Genomic DNA, 20462 nt, shown 5'->3' with positions numbered 1-20462 from the left:
CAAGGCTAGAGCTCTACCACATTGAGCCACAGCACTGCTTCTGGTTTTCTGGTAGTTAATTGGAGAGAAGAGTCTCATGGACTTTCCTGCCTGGGCTGGCTTTAAACCGTGATCCTCAGATCTCAGCCACCTGAGTAGCTAGGATTACACGGATGAGCCACCAGCACCCGGCTACAGCTTTGCTTTTCAATCAGTGCCTTCTTCCATCCCTCCCTGCCTCCTCCCTCCCTGATTGAACGTAGGGCTTTCTATTCATAAAAGCAAATTAGGTGTCTTCTACACGGAGGTCTCTCCTCGACCTGGCTTCTGCAGGTCAAGTGGGAGAAGACGTTAGCTTTTGGCTGTCACGCTTGATGGGGCCTGTCCTCTCTCCTTCCCTTCCTGTCTCCTGGAGTCTGGAAGGGCTCACTCAGATGGTCGGTAAAGAGGAGCGGACTTCCCCAAGCTGAGCAATTTCTCCAAGTGCAATTACTTTCTCCTTTTGAGTGAATCTATCCCCCTCCCCTGTCCCCCCCCCCCTCGCCCAGATTTATTTTTTCTTGAGGCAGGATCTCATTAGGTAGCCCAGGCTGGCCCAAACACAAGATCTTCCTGTTTCCTTCAGCTTCCTAAGTGTTGGGATTACAGGCATGAGCTACCATACCTGCTTGAAGCTAGCCTCACTGTCTTCAAATGCTGTGAAGCTACAGTAGTATAAATCTTGATATTCTACTACAGATAATGAACCCTCCGAGAAAATACTTGGATCTTGTCATGTTAAAAATCTTGCTATTTTGGAAAAATACTTTGGAGGCATTATGACTACAACTTCTCCTATATCACTTCCCATTTTAACCATTTTATTAGTCTACCATTAGTCTAACCATTAGTCTAACTATTTTATTAGTCTATTCCTATATCACTTCCCATTTTAACTATTTTATTCGTCTACTCCCATCCTCCCCCCAGCCTCCCCCTATCCTCCTCCCTCCTGCTGGCCTTTCTCCTCTCCTAGCTTTCCTTCATTCACACAGTGCTTCACACTTAGGGTGCCTCTCCCTATACCTCCGCTGCTTCCAAGTCCAGCCCATCTTCCAGCCTCAGTGAAGCTCCTCTTTGTCTCGGCAGCCCCTCCCACTGCGCTGAGCCTGAGCCCTATTCCCAGCCCCGCCCCGCCCCGCCCCGCCCTGCTTCTGTGTGGCATTTCCTCCTTATTCCTCTAATTCTTGACTCCCGAGTTTCTGGGTCTCAGGAATTCTGAGGAGCCCAAGGAGCTTTATTTGTGTGGATTATCGTAACTGATATTTAGCATATAAACAATCTAAACAGGTAGGCCATACACAACATGTACTGATTTAACTGAAGACAGGATCCCATTACACAGTAATCTGGCGAACATGAAAAATAAGTTTTTCCAAGACAAAAACTTTAGTGAGGAGAGTGGAAATGTTACAAATGCCCTTCCCTCCCTTCCTTTTACCTTCCTTTTCCTTCCCTCTCCTCCTTCCCCTCCTTTTTTCTCTTCTTCTTCCCCTCTTCTCTTCAATTCCCTCTCTCCTCTCCTTCCTCTCCTTCCTCTCCAGTTCTCTCTTCCTTCCCCTCTCCTCCCCTTCTCCCAATCCCTCTCCTCCCCTCCTTTTTGTGTTTTACTTAGGGGAAAGATGCCTTGGGGTCCCCACGAAGCTCCTTTCTCATGCCCAGAGCACCTTCCCATCTTCCCCGCATGGAGATGGGTCAGGCTCAGCTACGGTCTCCCCATGCACTGAGTTTGTGACTGGACCCATCCAGCTACTTTCTTTTATTCTTTTATTTATTTTTTGGGTCCGGTCGTGGGGCCTGAACTCTGGGCCTGGACGCTGTCCCTCAGCTCTTCAGCGCCACTTCCGGCTTTTTTCTTTTTGCTTATGTGGTGCTGAGGAATCGAACCCAGGGCCTCATGCATGCAAGGCAAGCGCTCTACCACTGAGCCACCTTCCCAGCCCAACCATCCAGCTACTTTCTATTCCACCCAATGCCTGTTGAGGTTTGGTATCAGCCTGGTTTATACATAGCAAATAGGAATGTTATAGCTCTTTCTGCCTGGCTTACCTTCTGTTTCCTTTCCCAAATAGACTATTCTAGAAAAACTGGAAGGCGAGTTACAGGAAGCCAACCAGAACCAACAGGCATTGAAGAAGACCTTCCTAGAACTGACAGAACTGAAATACCTCCTGAAGAAAACCCAGGACTTCTTTGAGGTCTTTTGGTGGGGACTGGAGCCCAGGGTCTTTCCTGCTTGCTTACCTTTGAACACTGGCTGGTTTGGAATATGAGCAAAACACTGTCTCTGCACCCACAGTCAGGTTATGGGTGAGGGGCAAAGGATTCTGGGTAGTAAGGTGGTACTGGCTGATTTAGAGAAAAAACTATTACAGTGCTCATTAAAAATATGCATCCAAAATGTCTCTGACAGAAGGGAAGCTGGCACGTAGGGGCTGTTAGATTGGTCGGATTGAGGGTTGGGTAAGGAGACACTCTGGAAAGTTCTGATGTGGAAAGGAGCACTCTGCTTTGTCACTTCTGTTAATTATTTGTGTAAAATTAAAGCTTTATTAAAAACAGACAAAACCAGCCAGGCATTGGTGGTTTATGCCTGTAATCCTTGCTACTCCGGAGGCTGAGATCCAAGGATTGAAGTTCAAAGCCAGCCCAGTCAGGAAAGTCTGTGAGACTCTTATCTCCAATGAACGACTAAAAAGCTAGAAATGGAACTGTGGCTCAATTGGTACAGCATCATCCCTGAGCAAAAAAGTCCAGGGTGAGCACAACTCAGGCCTGTGACCCTGAGTTCAAGTCTCAGTACTAGCACAAGAATGAGAAGAAAAAAAAAGAGAGAAAAAGGTGTAGGGCTGGGTACTTGTTTCAGTTATTGATACATCTAAGTGATGGTATTGGTGTTTTGGCTTTCAGACAGAAACTAATTTAGCTGAAGATTTCTTTACTGAAGACACTTCGGGTCTCTTGGAGTTAAGAACCATACCCACGTTCATGACTGGAAAGTTGGGGTGAGTGGAATTCTGTTTCCTAAGAGTTATGGCTGGATGGGGGTCCTCATTCTTAGCTCAATGTCTGGCAGGTGGAACTTTTCCCTATGTTGTTTTTAGAATACTGTTTAATAAAATGCATTTAGAATTTGAGGCTTTTTTTTTTTCCAGTCTTGGGGCTTGACACGGCCTGGGCACTGTCTCTGAGCTTCTTTTGCTCAAGGCTAGCACTCTACCATTTGAGCTAAAGCACCATTTCTGGCTTTTTCTGTGTATGTGGTATTGAGGAATTGAACCCAGAGCTTCATACATTTTAGGCAAGCACTCTGCCACTAAGCCACATTCCCAGTGCTGTCCCTGACCTTTTGTGCTCAAGACTAGTGCTCTACCCCTTGAGCCACAGCTCCACTTCTGGCTTTTTGGTGGTTTATTGGAGATGATAGTCTTGCAGACTTTCCTGCCCAGCCAGCTTTGAATTGTGATCCTCACATTTCAGCCTCCTTAGTAGCTAGGATTACAGGTGTGAGCCACCAGTGCCTCGCTAATATTTTGAGTTTAAAAGCAATTAGAAATGGTATGGTTAGATAATCAAATTATACCCATGCAGCAGTAATGTAATGTGTGGCATTCAAAAGAATATTTCATTCTGTGTTTAAATGAGATTGATGGATTTTAAAAACTTCTTCACAGGTGCAAACCACTGCATTTAGCTTTTTAAAAGTATTTCTGGTGCTTCACACCTGTAATCCTAGATACTCAGGAGGCTGAGATCTGAGGATGGCAGTTCAAAGCCAACCTAAGCAGGAAAGTCCCTGGGACTCATCCCCAATAAACTACCAAAAAGCCAGAGGTGGAGCTTTGACTCAAGTGGTAGAGTGCTAGTCTTGAATAAAAGAAATGCAGTGCCCAGGCCCCAAATTCAAGCCCCAGGACTAGCACAAAAAACACACAAAAGTATTTCAAACATTGACTTTGGAGTTGGTATTATTATTATATTATTTAAAAGGCATGCTTGCTAGGTAGGTACTCTAACCACTTGAGCCTTGGCCCAGCCAGAGTTTTTTAGTCAATAGCTCTTTTAGACCCTGCTCTTTGAGGTGCTAGACATTGAATGAAATGAAAAGAAAATACATTTATTTAAGTTATTTTTCCTAACTTATTTATTTAAAGCCTTTACATTATCTTAAAGGTAATACATTAAAAGTCATAAACTGCCCCACACTGGTGGCTCACTGGTGGCCTGTAATCCTAACTACTCAGGAAGCTGAGATCTGAGGATTGTGGTTCAAAGCCAGCCGGGAAGAAAAGTTTGGGAGACTCTTATCTCTATTAACCAGAGAATGACTGGGATTGGAGGTACGGTTCGAGTGCTAGGGTGCGTGTCTTGAACAGGAAAAAGCCAGGCAAGGCCCTGTGTTCAAGTGTCAGTACCGGCACAGAAAAAACCAGTAATAAATGAATGAAAATGACTGTTTTCAGGCCATATGAGGAGTTCAGGTCAGCAAATACCTAAATACCTGCATGAGGGGAAGAGTAGTAACGGATAGAAATCTTCTATCCATAGCACATTTCCTTCTTTTTTCTTTCTTTCCTTTTTTTTTTTTTTTGTGCTGATCCTGGGGTTTGAACTCAGGGCCTAGGTGCTATCCCTGAGCTTTTTTGCTCAAGGTTAGTGCTCTACCACTTGAGCCACAGCTTTACTTCTTGGTGGTTAATTGGAGATGAGAATCACCACATTTTCCTGACTAGGCTGGCTTCAAACCACAATCCTGGATCTCAGCCTCCTGAGTAGCTAGGGTTACAGGCGTGAGCCACTGGCGCCTGCTGTGTTTCTATACACACACATATATGTGTAAATGAAACAAGGCCATTGTTGAACATTGGCTTCCACCAGGTACAATGCTATCATGAGTAATCTTTCCTATCAGAGAAAACAGGAAGTCCAAGGAGATTTGGGGTTGGTTGGGGCTGGGGTACCAGGTGGCTTTGTGGCCACTGTCCCAGAACTGCTTGTGGAGGGGGACAGACGCCTCAGCGTGTCCGTGCCCCATGCCCCGTGCCTCAGTGGTGTCTTCTCTTCTTCCTGCCAGGTTCACAGCTGGTGTGATAAACAGGGAGAGGATGGCTTCCTTTGAGAGGCTGCTCTGGCGAGTTTGCCGGGGAAATGTCTACCTGAAGTTCAGTGAGATGGACACGCCACTGGAGGATCCCATCACGGTGCGGGGAGGGGAGGGGAGGGCAGGGAGAGGAGGGGAAGGGAGGAGAGGGCAGGCCTGCAGGAAGCACGCTCTAGATTCCCACGGCCTGCCCCATGGGTGCCCACACACTCAGAGCATTGTGGCTTTACGCCAGGACATGAATACTCCCTCCCTCCTTCCTTCCTTCCCTCCCTCTCTCCCTTCCTCCCCCCTCCTTCCCTTCCTTCCCTCTTCCCCCTCCCTCCCCTCCCTCCTTCCCTCCCTCCTTCCCTCCCTACTTCCCTCCCTCCCTCCCTCCCTTCCTTCCTCCCTATCTTTCTTTCCTTTTTTCTTTCTTTCTTTCTTTCTTTCTTTCTTTCTTTCTTTCTTTCTTTCTTTCTTTCTTTCTTTCTTTCTTTCTTTCTTTCTTTCTTTCTTTCTCTTTTATCCTTCCTTCCTTTCTTTTTCTTTCTTTCTTTTTTTCCTTCCTTCCTTCCTTTCTCTCTCTCTCTTTCTTTCTTTTTTGCTTGCTTTCTCTCTCTCTCTCTCTCTCTCTCTCTCTCTCTCTCTCTCTCTCTCTCTCTCTCTCTCCCTCTCTCCCCTCTCTCCCTCTCTCTCTCTCTCCAGGTCCATCCATTTATTTGCATCATTTCAAGCTGTGTTGGTTAAGAAAAATCATAGTTAAATGAAAACTTACAATAAAAAGAATGCACAATACACTCATACCCAACAGGTGTGGCTTGGATTCTGGGCTTGGGTGCTGTCCCTGTACTCTTCAGCTCAAGGTGAGCACTCTACTGCTTGAACCACAGCACCACTTCTGGTTTTCTGGTGGTTTATTGAAGAATCTCACAGTCTGGCTTTGAACTGCGATCCTCAAATCTCAGCCTCCTGAGTAGATAGGATTACAAGCTTGAGTCACCGATGCCCAGCTTAGGGTGTTTATTTATTTTATTTATTTTTATTTTTTTGGGTCCAGTCGTGAGGCCTGAACTCGGCCTGGGCGCTGTCCCTCAGCTCTTCAGCTCAAGGCTAGCGCTCTACCACTTGAGCCACAGCGCCATTTCTGGCTTTTTTCTTTTTGCTTATGTGATGCTGAGGAATCGAACCCAGGGCCTCAGGCATGCAAGGCAAGCGCTCTACCACTGAGCCACCTTCCCAGCCCAGGGTGTTTATTTTTAATTCTTGCACTTTTTTTCTCTTGCCTACAACCCTAGGTAGGAATAATGTTATATGTTTTTCTATGGGAATAGATATTATTGTTAAATACATGAAGTTTTCTCCCCTAGCACTATGTATTAGTTGGTTATTTATTTATATATCATGCTGGTGAGGATCAAACCCAGGACCTAGAGCATTTTACATTTGACAGTGGTTCATCACTTTTTGTAATCATGGCTTGGTAGGTAATAGTCCTGTAGTAGAGAGTATGAAGTAAATGTCTAGAAAATGGTGACCAGGGACATTGGAGGTCAGAGTGGATCCCTGGTTCTAGTGGATCAGATGGCCTCAGTGATTCAGCGAAGGACCAGAGTAGCTTCTTCTATGGGTCGAGGAGACTTTTAAATAAGGTAAAGCAGCCAGCTGTAGCAATCCCACAGCATCTTTATCCCCTTCCTGAGCCGCGGCCGCAGAGATGGCTTATTCTGATACTATTTTCATGGATGCCTAATATTTGCTGAGTGGACTAAACATTCTTTATTTCTGGGCATTCCATTTGCATTTCCCTTCTGAATATAGATGCCATTAGGAGCATCTTAGTGCATGCGGATTTTTCTTTTCTTTCTTTCTTTATTTTTTTTAAATTTTGAGGTATTAGAGTTCAAACTGAGTTTCTCACATTTGCCTAGTGCTCTGTTACTTGTCTCATGGACTTCCCTGCCTGGGCTGGCTTTGAATTGTGATCCTTAGCTCTCAGCCTCCTGAGTTGCTAGGCTTGACTCTTATCTCCAATTAACTACCAAAAAGCCAGAAATGGCGCTGTGGCTCAAGTGGTAGAGTGCTAACCTTGAGCAAAAAGTTCAATGATTGTGCCTTGAGTTTAAACCCTAGGACTGGTGCATGTGCATGCACACACACACACACACACACACACACACATACACATTAGTTACTCCTTTATGTTGGTTAAATGTCAGACACAAATTCATCCCTTCAATGCAGAGTATGTGGGTTAATTCTGGTGGGCCAGGCTAGCTCCTTTCATGTGCAATAGCTCTAGTAACCTACTTCCTCTTCTGGCTGTTCTTGTTTTTTAATCACATTCTTAGAATGAATGCTGAATTTAAAGCCCACCTGGGTCTATAGTAGTGGAACAAGTAGTGAGCCTATTCCTTTGGAGCTTAAACAACTGTTCTGATTTCCCAGAAAGAAGAAATTAAGAAGAATATATTCATCATATTTTACCAAGGAGAGCAGCTCAGGCAGAAAATCAAGAAGATCTGTGATGGGTAAGAGGGACCATTCATGGCTTGGTTACCGATGGTTGGGGTCGGCATTGGGGACAGAGGTGTACAGTGCAATACACGACTGAGCTGCATGCACGCTTGTTAGGATCTCACTTGATCAGATTATGACTAAAAAGTACAATTGACGTGTGTGTGTGTGTGTGTGTGTGTGTGTGTGTGTGTGTGTGTGTGTGTGTGTGCGTGCGCGCGCACGCGCCATTACTTGGGCTTGAACTTGGAGTCTCTTGCTTAGTATTTCTGCTCAAGGCTGACACTCTACCACTTGAGCCACACCTCCACTTCTGGCTAATTGGAGAAAAGCATTTTATAGATTTGTCTGCCTAATCTGGCTTTGTACCACAATCCTTAGGTCTCAACCTGAGAAGCTAGGATTATAGGCATGAGCCACTGGCACCCTACTAACATGGTATTTCAATTTATTCCTTGGTATATACCCCTTATCTATTGTAGAAGAGTAGGCATGCGGAGTTGGTGTGGAGGTGCAGCCCTGTAATCCCTGTGACTGGAGGGTGAGGCAGGAGGATTATGAGTCTGAGGCTAGTCTTCAGTCTCCCCTCCCTCCCCCTCCCCCCCAAAGGCACAGTGCATAGCATGGCTATGCCCCTTACAAGCAGAAATTGCTCAATTCAGAAGTGTACAGTGTATAGGAGTAGATCCTAGAGGGAGAGAAATGCCAGGCCTGCGGAATTTATTCCGGAACAGCTCTCAGGCTTTATGGTTTGAATGCAGCTCATTCACACAAGAGAACCATTGCTTCAGTGTCTCGAGTGAGGGGTGTGACAGGAATCCTTGAGAGTGGGACTTATTTCCTCTTTCTGTGTGTGTGTGTGTGTGTGTGTGTGTGTGTGTGTGTGTGCGCGCGCACGCGCACACGCGCGTGCACGCGCGCCAGTACTGGGGCTTGATCTCAAGACCTGGGCGCTGTCCCTTAGCTTTTTCACTTAAGACTGGGGCTCTACCACTTAAACCATAGGTCTGCTTCTGGCTTTTTGCTGCCTAATTGGAGATAAAAGTCTCACAGCTATTCCTGTCCAGGCTGGCTTTGAACTTTGATCCTCAGATCTCAGCCTCCTGTGTAGCTAGGATTACCGGTGTGAGCCACCTGCCCCTGTCTCGGGGACTCATTTTCTGACTGTCCACCAGGAGGGTATCCTGGTGCGGGGCGGGAAGGAGGGCCCTCTATACCAAGTCAGCAAACACTGGCCTTGAAGAAGAGCGACTGAGGCTGCCTTTCAGCAGTGTGGGTGTCCTTTGGATTGTGTTAAACACAGGTTTCGGGCCACCATCTACCCCTGTCCAGAGCCTGCAGCGGAGCGCAGGGAGATGCTGGCTGAAGTCAATGCGAGGTTGGAAGATTTAATCACCGTGAGTAAGGGGCTCAGGGGTCTGATGGGGTGCCTCTGCTTTTGCTGTTCTGTTTCCCGGGGTGCCGGCTGGAGGGTGTGCTGTGCTGATCTGGTCTCAGCTGCAGGAGATTGCACAATGAGAAAATCGTACTTAGTATGCTGAGGGTAAGTAATGCCTGCTCAGGATCTGACCACAGCCCTAGTCAGCCTCAGGAGTCGGCCCTAATTGGATCAAAGGGGCCCTTGATTGCCAGCCTTTGCATCTACATCCAGCTAACCAGTCTGACCAGTGTTCAGTTGTTTAAGCTAATTAACTACTTCCATAAAAACAGTCAGTCAAGTTTCACCAGCCCAACTTCTTTTCCCTGGCGATGGGTGATGTGTGTCACCAGCGAGGGTGACACTGAGCATGTCTGAGGTGAGAGCCTTCTCCAGTCAGAGTAGCTTTGCAAGTGGTCCCTGAAGCCAGCTTTTTAGTATATTCTAGAGCATTCTATTCAACAGAACTTTCTGGTGCAGCCCACCAGTTCCAGTGTTGGAACTAGGAGCTCTGGGAACGTGGCTAGTGACACAGAGGAACGGAACTTTGTTGTGTGATTTTAATTAAATGTGAATTTAAGTAGCTGCATGTGGCTACTGAAAAAGCTGGCATAACTTTAGGTCCTAAAGGAGGGAGCTCAGAAAGCAGATGCATGTGTGTGTGTGTGTGTGTGTGTGTGTACGCGCGCGTGCGCGTGCATGTATGTATGTATTAAAAGCCTTGCCTAAACAGACATGTAACTTCCCAGAAAAATCTGTTTTTTTTTTTGGGTCCGGTCGTGGGGCTTGAACTCTGGGCCTGGGCGCTGTCCCTCAGCTCTTCAGCTCAAGGCTAGCGCTCTACCACTTGAGCCACAGCGCCACTTCCGGCTTTTTTCTTTTTTGCTTATGTGATGCTGAGGAATCGAACCCAGGGCCTCATGCATGCAAGGCAAGCACTCTACCACTGAGCCACCTTCCCAGCCCCAAAGTCTGTTTTTTTTTTTTTTTTTTTTTGGCTAGTACTGGGACCTAAACTCAGGTCCTCATGCTTTCTTCTTGGCTTTTTCACTCAAGACTTGTGCTCTACCACTTGAGCCACAGCTCCACTATCAACTTTTTTTTATGGTCCTAGGGCTTGAATTTAGGGCCTGGGTGCTGTCCCTGAACTTTGTTTGCTCAAAGCTAGCACTCCACCACTTTGAGCCACAGCTCCACTTCCAGTTTTCTGGTGGTTCATTAGAGACAAGAGTCTCACAGGCTTTCCTGCCCGGGCTGGCTTCGAGCTGTGATCCTCAGATCTCAGCCTCCTGAGTAGCTAGGATTACAGGTGTGAGCCATTGGTACCCAGCTCAGAAGATCTGTTTATTCCTTTCATCTTGTCCATTCCTTTCTTCCCTGGGCAGTCGCTCTTGAGGTTCCCCCCCCCCCCCCCCAATACTGCATGGTAGTGTTCAGGAAAATGTGCTGAAAGAGGAATCCTGCAAAGTCTGTTTATGTCTATGGTAAACAGAAACCCCTGTCCTGTTGTGGGATTTGGGGTGGTCTTAGTGAAGCCAGCACTAGCTTCTCTCCTGTCCATTCTGAGCCAAGGATGAGTACAAGGCCACCTGGGCTGGGCAGTCCTTTCCAGCACGGCTCTTACAGCTCAGATCGGGGAGCAGGTGGTGGCACAGGGCAGGTGGCGTCAGGTGCCAGGGGACTAACTGACCTTGAGGGACCCATTCTTAAAGTGTGGGGAATATTCCCCCTGCTTATTCCTGTTTGCAGAGAGAGCGGTTAGGGGGTGTTTCCTAATGAATATGAGCTGTTCTTGTAACGTGAGCTTTGTTCTAAGGAGTATGGCAGTGCTGCCAAGGTGAAGTGTCTCCTGGGAACCCTCAGGCCAGGTTGAACCATTTCTTTAGGGACCCTAAGAGACACACCAGTGACCCCCTGGCTGTCACGAAGCTGACAGCTGCAGAGTATCTCTTGTGGTCTGTTTTGGTGGCCACATGTATTTATTGGATCATTAAGCATAAAGACTAATTCCATTAAATAAACTTAACGAGGACCAAATCATCCATTCTTTCCTCCCTTCACTGACCCATTTGCCATTTATTGGCGAGGTTAAGTACGAAAAGCATTTTGATGGTTACACTGATGTATACCGTGAGGCAGCTGTAGTAAATGACCATAAGCTGGATGTCTTTATTTCTTCTTCTTCTCCTCCTCCTCCTCCTCTTCCTCTTCTTCCTCTTCTTCCTCTTCCTCCTCTTCCTCTTCCTCCTCTTCCTCCTCTCCTTCTCCTTCTTCCTCCTCTTCCTCTTCTTCCTCTTCCTCTTCTTCCTCCTCTTCCTCCCCCTCCCCTCCCCCTCCCCCTACTTCTCCCCTCCTCCTCCTTCTCCCCTCCTCCCCCTCCTCCCCTCCTCCCCCTTCCTCCTCCTCCTCCTCCTCCTCCTCCTCCTCCTCCTCCTCCTCCTCCTCCTCCTCCTCTTCCTTCTTCTTCTTCTTCTTCTTCTTCTTCTTCTTCTTCTTCTTCTTCTTCTTCTTCTTCTTCTTCTTCTTCTTCTTCTTCTTCTTCTTCTTCTTCTTCTTCTTCTTCTTCTTCTTCTTCTTCTTCTTCTTCTTCTTCATTTTTATTTGGTTGAACTCAGTGCTAGGGTGCTGTCCCTGAGCTCTTTTGCTCAAGGTGAGCACTCTACCACTTTGAGACACAGCTCCACTTCTGGTTTTCTGGTGGTTTATTGGAGATAAGAGTCTCACAGATTTTCCTGCCCAGGCTGGCTTTGAACCACGATCCTCAGATCTCAGCCTCCTGAGTAGCTAGGATTACGGGCGTGAGCCACCGGTGCCTAGCTCTGGATGTCTTAACACAGCCAACAAAAATGGATCCTCTCAATTCTGGAGTCATGTCCAAAGTCGGGGTATCTTCCGGGCATGGTCCCTCCATGAGTGTGTGGGAGGCTCCTCTTGCCCTCTTCCAGCCTGTGGGGGTGCTGTGGCCCCGCTCTGCGTGTCCCTCTCCTCTCCGTTGTGGTGGCATACTGTTCTTCCTGAGAGCCTCCTCTCTAAATTTCTTTGAAAGACAGCAGCCCTGTTGGACCAGGATCCACTGTAATCCAGTACAATCTCATCGTAACTTGATCACATCTGCAGAGACCCAAATAAGGTCCGAGTCACACGCATCAGAGTTCAGACTGCAACCCAATCTTTTGTGTGTGTGTGTGTGTGGGGGGGCATGATTCAACGTGTCACCACAGAACCATGAGGAATGGTGTCTGCGTAGGGCTCTACGCTCCTCCGCTAGGGAGGGTAGCCAGTGAGGAGAGGTGAGGTCTGGGTGGGTAGGAGAAGCCCCACGCTGGATGAGCCTCCATGTCTGTCTAAGCCCACGCGTGTCCTCGCGTTTCTGTGCCTTGTCTTTCTGGTTTGGCTCAGGTCATCACGCAAACGGAATCTCACCGCCAGCGGCTGCTGCAGGAAGCAGCTGCCAGCTGGCACGCCTGGCTCACCAAGGTGCAGAAGATGAAGGCCATTTACCACATTCTCAACATGTGCAACATTGACGTCACCCAGCAGTGCGTTATCGCCGAGATCTGGTTCCCAGTGGCTGACACAGGGCGCATCAAGAGGGCCTTGGAGCAGGGCATGGTGAGTGAGTGCTTGTGTGTGTGTGTGTGCATGTGTGTGCTGTGTGTGCTTGTCTGTGTGTGCTGTGTGCATATGTGTGCACACATGCGTGTGCTATGTGTGCATGTGTGTGTGCCCGCGCGTGTGCGTGTACATCTCTATGGGACTCCCCATGGTGGCTGGCCTTGTAAACTTCTCAAGGACTTGGGTCACATTTTTCTCCATCCTTGTACCTTTGTTATCACTGCTAAGCACGAACTATGCTCAGTATTTATTTATGTATTTATTTTGTGTGCATGTGTGTGCGTGCACACCCACACACACCTGCACACCCATACTGGGGCTTGAACTTAGGGCCTGAACACTGTCTCTTAGCCTTTTCACTCAAGGCTGGCACTCTGCATTTGAGCCACAGCTCCACTTCTGTTTTTATTTTATTTTATTTTTTGTTTATTTTTTGCTGGTTAACTGGAGGTAAGAGTCTCAAGGATGCTGGGCGCCAGTGGCTCATGCCTGTAATCCTAGCTACTCAGGAGGCTGAGATCTGAGGATCACGGTTCAAAGCCAACCTTGGGCAGGAAAGTCCATGAGACTTTTACCTCTAAGTAACCACCAGAAAACTGGAAGTGGCGCTGTGGCTCAAGTGGTAGAGTGCTTGCCTTGAGCTGAAGAGCTCAGGGATAACACCCAGGCCCAGAGTTCAAGCCCCACTACCAACAACAACAATAACAAAAAAGTCCCAAGGACTTTCTACCCAGGCTGGCTCCAAACTATTATCCTCAGATCACAGCTTCCTGAGTAGCGAGGATGACAAACATGAGCCGCTGGTGCCCGACCAGTGTTTAGTCCTTACAGCTCTCTGTGTTTGTCTCCCGGATATTCACTGGGCATCAGGAACAGGTGTAGGCGCCCCTGGGCAGGCTGTAGAAGGGGGTGGACAGTGCACGTGTTTGGAGGCTGTGATTTCAGGTCAAGCGAGGGTGGAGGGAAATTGGACAGGAAAGTGATGGTAGATGGCGTAGGGAGTGGACTTGTTCTAATCACCTGTGCACCCCGTGGATCGCACCCCGTGGGTGCCATGCACATAGGACAGGGACAGATGGGACTGACAGTGTGAGGGTCACAGACACTCAGGGCCCAGGTAGGAGGCAGCGCAAGCCTCGCAGGGCCGCGTGGCAGGGGCGCTTGTGGGCAGAGGGAGCCCAGGGGCCTTGGGGAGGTGGGTGGGAGAATAAGAGCGTGGGCGATCTTTGCCTCCTGCTGACGGACGTGGGGAGCGTGTTTGAATCATCTGTGGGGCATTGAGGAGGGGGAGCCTGCTGGGTTGAGGATCAGGGGGGTGCCTGTAGCGGGGGGGGGGGCCATGCTTAGTCCTTTTGGTACAGAAGAGGAAACGGAGGCACAGGGAGTTCACCTGCTACCTGGCTTCAAATCCTGAAGGCAGGATTTGAATACAGGACACGTTCCTCCTAACCCCCGGTATACTCCTGTGTCCCCACCCACAGCCCCCACATTACCCAGATGGGATATTGGGAAGAGGCATGTCTGCTTGGACGGGCAGGCAGGGGGTGCTTCCTGGAGGAGGCAGGGCGTGAGCGGGACCATGCGAAGATTGGGGGAGTGGAGGAGGGGAGGTGATGCTTTACTGCTGGGGTTAGAGCGTGACCCCCTCCCACTCCCCATAATCATGGAGGGGTCAGACTTACTCCCAGGCTACTTAAGGCAGTTTTCTGCAGGGGTGGAAGGGAGTCGAAGGCCCCGGATGGGGGACCTGGAGGAAGGGTAAGCGGCAAAGGAGAGGGTGCGGTGGCTTCTGCCTGGCACACGCCCCTTGCAGAGGGTGCGCACACTCAGAGCAAGGAGGTGAGCAGCCCTTGCCAGTCAGGAGGTGATAATCACACGCCAGGCTGATCTCATAACAGGGCGAGAGACTCCTGACCTTGCGGTGTGACCTGGGGCGGGGAGCCATAGCCCACGTCAGGCTCTCTGCTGGTTCATTGGAGTGCAGAGTCTCAAGGTCTTTCCTGCCTAGGATGGCTTTGAACCCCAGTCCTCACATCTCAGCCTCCTGAGTACCTAGGGATTACAGGCGAGAGCCACCCAGTCCAAGATCTCTTTTACATCTCTAAGGTGTACTAGGAGGATGTGGAGCCAGAATCCTAGGTCTAGAAAAGTCTGAGAACAAATGGGGGTGAGGAGAGGGAGAGACAGAGGGAGAGAGAGGGAGGGGGAGGAAGGGAAAAGGGGGGGGACTGCTCTCTATCAAGGTCAAGAGGTGTCCCAAGCCTGGTGCCAGTGGCTCACACCTGTAATTCTAGCTACTAAAGAGGCTGAGATCTGAGGATGGCGGTTCAAAGCCAGCCTGGGCAGAAAAGTCCCTGTGACACTCTTATCTCCAATTAACCACTTAGAAACTGGAAGTGGAGCTGTGGCTCAAGTGGCAGAGCACTAGCCTTGAGCAGAAAGAGCTGAGGGACAGCGCCCAGGCCCTGAGTTCAAGCCCCGTCACCACCACCACCACCACCACCACCACCACCACCACCACCACCACCACCACCACCACCACCACCACTACCACCACCACCACCACTACCAACAACGAAGGGATGTCCCCCGTTCATGTGACAGGTCTGCCACCTCTTCTTTCTGCAGGAACGTAGCGGCTCCTCCATGGTCCCCATCTTGACTGAAGTGGAATCTAAAACAGCTCCCCCCACCTTTAACAGGACCAATAAATTCACAGCTGGCTTCCAGAACATTGTGGATGCATATGGCGTGGGCAGCTACCGGGAGATCAATCCAGGTAGGATGGGATACAGTGCACGGGGGGCGGGCGGGACACTTCAGTACGGTGGCGCTCCTGGGGCAGGGGAGGCGAAGTGCTGAAAAACCCACATTCTTGCAGTCGATGTTGGTTTTCTAATGTCCTGCCCTTCATACATTCCAGCTGCTGGAAGATGTGTTGCCTTCCGCCTTACCTTTGTTGTTGACGATGTAGCTCAGGCTGGTCTCAGACCCACAATCCTTCTGCCTCTGCTGGAGGCTGACGTGCTTGTGAGTGACTGCTGGCGGTGCGTGGTGTGTGGTGCGTGGTGCGTGGTGTGTGGTGTGTGGTGCGTGGTGTGTGATGCATGGTGTGCGGTGCGTGGTGTGTGGTGCGGGGTGTGTGATGCATAGTGCGTGGTGCGTGGTGTGTGGTGTGTGGTGCGTGGTGTGCGGTGCGTGGTGTGTGGTGTGTGGTGTGTGATGTGCAGTGCGTGGTGTGTGGTGCGTGGTGCGTGGTGTGTGGTGCGTGGTGCGTGGTGTGTGGTGCGTGGTGTGTGGTGCATGGTGCGTGGTGTGTGGTGTGTGGTGTGTGGTGTGTGGTGTGTGGTGTGTGGTGTGTGGTGTGTGATGTGCAGTGCGTGGTGTGTGGTGTGTGATGTGTGGTGTGTGGTGTGTGGTGTGTGATGTGTGGTGTGTGGTGTGTGGTGTGTGGTGTGTGGTGTGTGGTGTGTGATGTGCAGTGCGTGGTGTGTGATGTGTGGTGTGTGGTGTGTGGTGCGTGGTGTGTGGTGTGTGGTGTGTGGTGTGTGGTGTGTGGTGTGTGATGTGCGGTGTGTGGTGCGTGGTGTGTGGTGCATGATGTGCGGTGCGTGGTGTGTGGTGTGTGGTGTGTGGTGTGTGGTGTGTGGTGCGTGGTGTGTGGTGTGTGGTGCGTGGTGTGTGGTGCGTGGTGTGCGGTGTGTGGTGCGTGGTGTGTGGTGCGTGATGTGTGGTGTGTGGTGCGTGGTGTGTGGTGTGTGGTGTGTGGTGTGTGATGCATGTGGTGTGTGGTGTGTGGTGTGTGGTGTGTGGTGTGTGGTGCGTGGTGTGTGGTGTATGATGCGTGGTGTGTGGTGTGTGGTGTGTGGTGTGTGGTGCGTGGTGTGTGGTGTGTGGTGCGTGATGTGTGGTGCGTGGTGTGTGGTGTGTGATGTGCGGTGTGTGGTGTGTGGTGTGTGGTGTGTAGTGTGTGGTGTGTGATGTGTGCTCACGAGGGAGACACAGACGAATGGTGGTGGAGAGAATATAGAAGACAGCCATAGACACGTTTGGTGTGTGCTGGTACTTGGAATTGAACTCAAGGCCTTGCCATGCTGCTTCGTTTTTCAGCTCACGGGCTGGCGCTTTACCACTTAGGCCATACCTCCACTCCAAGCTTTTGTTTACTACTTGCTTATGACTTTGTCTACCCAGGTTGGCTTCAAACTGGGATCCTCAGCTCTCAGCCTCCTGACTAGCTAAGATTGCAGATGTGAACCTGGCAGAACATTCTTTTTAAAATCTCACCAAACCTTTTTTTTTTTTTTGTCAGTCATTGGGCTTGAACTCTGGGCCTGGGTGCTGTCCCTCAGCTCTTCAGCTCAACACGATCGCTCTACCTCTTGAGCTACAGCGCCACTTCCGGTTTTCTAGTGGTTTGTTGGAGATAAGAGTCTCACAGACTTTCCTGCCCGGGCTGGCTTTGAACCGCGATCCTCAGATCTCAGTCTCCTGAGTAGCTAGGATTACAGGCGTGAGCCACTGGTGCCTGGCTTTCACCAAACCTTTTGACAGTTGATGAAGTCTCTCCGAGACTGGAGTGTGTAAAGTGTGGAAGAATGTCCAGGCCGGGCACCAGTGGCTCATGCCTGTAATCCTAGCTAGTCAGGAGGCTGAAATCTGAGGATCATGGTGAGACTCTTATCTCCAATAAAGCACCAGAAAACCGGAAGTGGAGCTGTGGCTCAAGTGGTAGAGTGTTTGCCTTGAGCTGCAAAGCTTAGGGTCTGCACCCAGGCCCAGAGTTCAAGCCCCATGACCAAAAAAAACCCCACAAAAAAAACCAAAAAAAGAATGTCCACTCCTGGGCTGGTGGGTGTGGGTTGGGACTGGGAGAGAGGACAATCAGGAGACATGGGGAGGAAGAAGGGCTGTAATGGGGAGTCTTTGTGTGGGTGGGAGCGGGGGTGGGGTGGGGGGTCCAACATCTCAGCTGTCTCTGTCCCCTGTCCTCCCCAGCTCCCTACACCATCATCACCTTCCCCTTCCTGTTCGCGGTGATGTTCGGAGACTGCGGGCACGGGGTGGTCATGCTGCTGGCCGCGCTGTGGATGGTGATCAACGAGAGAAGCTTGCTGGCCCAGAAGAGCAGCAGCGAGGTGGGTGCGCCCGGGGCTCCTGGGGGCAACGTATTAAGAGGTGCGTGTGCTCTGCCAGAGGAAGAACATGTTTTCATGGAAAGACTAAGGGAGCTGGAGCTAGCGGCTCACGGCTGTAATCCTCGCTACGCAGGGAGCTGAGAGTTGAAGATCTCTGAAGCCAACTGGCAAGTCTGAGATTCTTATCTCCAATTAAGCACTAAAAAAAAAAAAAAAATGGCAGAAGCGGAACTGTGGCTTAAGCAGTAAAGAGCCAGACAAAAAGCTAAGCTGGTGCCAATGGCTCGCGCCAGTAATCATGGCTACTCAGGAATCTGAGACCTAAGGATCGCGGTTCAAAGCCAGCATGGGAAGAAAAGTCTATGAGACTTGTATTTCCAATTAACCACCCAAAAACCAGAAGTGGAGCTGTAGCTCAAAGTGGTAGAGCACTAGCCTTGAGCAAAAGAGAAGAACCAAAATTTAACACTAAACTATCAAACTCCCCGCCAGAGATCGCTTCTTTGGATAGTTTGGTGGACTTCACTCAGCATTTTGGGGGTTTGTTGTTTGATAACACACCGACTCTTTTTAATGTTCATTTTGTGTGTGCTGGTCCTGGGCCTTGTTGTATCCTTTAGGTTTTTTTTTTTACTTACCAGTCCTGTGGTTTGAACTTAGGGCCTGGTTGCTACCCTTGAGCTTTGGTGCTCCAAGCTAGTGCTCTTCTGAGCCACTGTGCCATTTCCCACTTTTTGGTAGTTAATTAGAGATCAGAGTCTCCCAGACTTTCTTATCTAGGCTGGCTTTGCACCATGATGCTCATATCTCAGCTTCCTTCGTAGCTAGGGTTATAGGTGTGAGCCACCATGGCCTGGCTCCTTTAGCTTTTTTGCTCAATACTTGGCTTCTTGCACTTGAACTACACCTCTACTTCTAGCATTTTGCTGTTTAATTGAAGATAAGGGACTCTTGGGCTTTCCTGTCCCAGCTGGCTTCAAACTAGGATCTTTAGGTTTCAATCTCCTGAGTAGCTAGGATTCTTTTTAAATTTTTGTCTTTTGTGGTGTTGTGGACTAAACTCAGGTCTTCACGAGTGCTATACATTCCATCACTAATCTACACCTCCAACCCCCTCTTTTTTTCTACATTTTTTTCTCATTATAAAAATCATACCTATACTTTGAAAAATATAGAAAACAGTACAGTCTACCACCTAGAGAAAAATCACAATGAACATTTTTTAATATCTTCCCATTTTGTGTGTGCTTATTCACAAATTCAGAAACTTCGAAAATGTTCATCATGAACCGGGCGCCGGTGGCTCACACCTGTAATCCTAGCTACTCAGGAGGCTGAGATCTGAGGATCACAGTTCAAAGCCAGCCCAGGCAGGAAAGTCTGTGAGACTCTTATCTCCAATAAAGCACTAGAAAACTGGAAGTGGTGCTGTAGCTTAAGTGGTAGAGTACTTGCCTTGAGCTGAATGGCAGGGACAGCGCCCAAGCTCAGAGTTCAAGCCCCACAACCGACCCCCAAACAATGTTCATCATGGAGGGCATAAGAATTTTAGCTTCCTTTTTTTTGTCTTTGTGCCAATCCTGGAGCTTGAACTCAGGACCTGGGTACTATTTCTGAGCTTCTCTTGCTCTAGGCTAGTGCTCTACCACTAGAGCTATAGCTCCACTTCCAGCTTTATGATAGTTTATTGGAGATAAGAATCTCATGGACTTTCTTGCCCAGACTGGCCTCGAATTTTGATCCTTAGATCTCAGCCTCCTGAATAGGATTTAAGACATGGGCCATCAGTACCCAGTTTGTAGCTTCCATTTTAAACTTCAAATATCATGCATATTTGTTCATAAGAGTCCATTGCCCACAAGTTCTAAGAAATCTTGAATATCAGCTCTTCTAGCTGTATCTTCATGAACTCCCTTCCAGGAGCAACAGGAAGATTCTAGCAATTTGGTAACTAATTACACAGTATCAGTTCATTGATTAACATCTATGCTAATCCATTTGCCAAGGCAACTATGCTTTTAGCTCTGCTATGAATTGTGAGGTGGCGGCCATCTTGAATGGCGGTGGAATTGGTCAGCGTTCGCTCAGTGACATCAGAGTGAGTTAACCAGAAGCAAGGTCAATGGGCAGAGCCATCCAAATACAGCATTCTGCCACCAGGTTAACGGAGGTGTTTTCTAGGGGAAACATTTCAAGTGCGTTGCCAATTTCCACTTCAGCCATTCCTCCAATGACTGGTCCACACCATCCCACCCTGGCCAGAAATCACTCCCCCATTCAGCCCACTTAGACTTAGCTTTATAATGGAAGACCCCAACGCGCACTGTGAAGTGAAGACACGTGTGTGTGTGTGTGTGTGTGTGTGTGTGTGTGTGTGAGACGTTGCCCCTCCCCAGCCAGCCTCAGCCCCACCCCTCCTGAGTCCCACTGTCTCCTGGGCCAGATCTGGAATACCTTCTTCCATGGGCGCTACCTGATCCTCCTCATGGGCATCTTCTCCATTTACACGGGGCTGATCTACAACGACTGCTTCTCCAAGTCTCTCAACATCTTTGGGTCTTCTTGGAGTGTCCAGGCCATGTTTAGGAACGGCAGCTGGAAGTAAGTTCACAGCCCGACTCCTTTCATTACCCATGAGGGTCTTTACCTGGGTCTGCTCCATGGTGAACTGGCAAAT

The 20462-nt window shown here is 49.2% G+C and overlaps 1 protein-coding gene across 4 annotated transcripts in view; it reads left to right on the top strand.

The window, feature by feature from the left end:
• Nucleotides 1–20462, top strand: part of Atp6v0a4 (ATPase H+ transporting V0 subunit a4) — a 61196-nt gene that overhangs the window by 24079 nt on the left and 16655 nt on the right. For all 4 annotated transcript variants that reach the window (XM_069996874.1, XM_069996872.1, XM_069996871.1 and 1 more), the window contains 9 exons: nucleotides 2091–2216; nucleotides 2929–3023; nucleotides 5093–5219; nucleotides 7547–7629; nucleotides 8919–9012; nucleotides 12432–12644; nucleotides 15276–15426; nucleotides 17646–17785; nucleotides 20229–20386. In XM_069996874.1, the coding sequence (XP_069852975.1) occupies nucleotides 2091–2216; nucleotides 2929–3023; nucleotides 5093–5219; nucleotides 7547–7629; nucleotides 8919–9012; nucleotides 12432–12644; nucleotides 15276–15426; nucleotides 17646–17785; nucleotides 20229–20386 (1187 nt within the window). The remainder of the gene's footprint in view (nucleotides 1–2090; nucleotides 2217–2928; nucleotides 3024–5092; nucleotides 5220–7546; nucleotides 7630–8918; nucleotides 9013–12431; nucleotides 12645–15275; nucleotides 15427–17645; nucleotides 17786–20228; nucleotides 20387–20462) is intronic.

The sequence above is a fragment of the Dipodomys merriami genome, unplaced genomic scaffold (genome assembly GCF_024711535.1).
Source record: "Dipodomys merriami isolate MVZ:Mamm:240054 unplaced genomic scaffold, mDipMer1.0.p SCAF_5, whole genome shotgun sequence".
Classification (NCBI taxonomy): domain Eukaryota; kingdom Metazoa; phylum Chordata; class Mammalia; order Rodentia; family Heteromyidae; genus Dipodomys; species Dipodomys merriami.
Note: the sequence above shows the minus strand (reverse complement) of the source record. Positions and strands in the feature narration are given on the sequence as shown.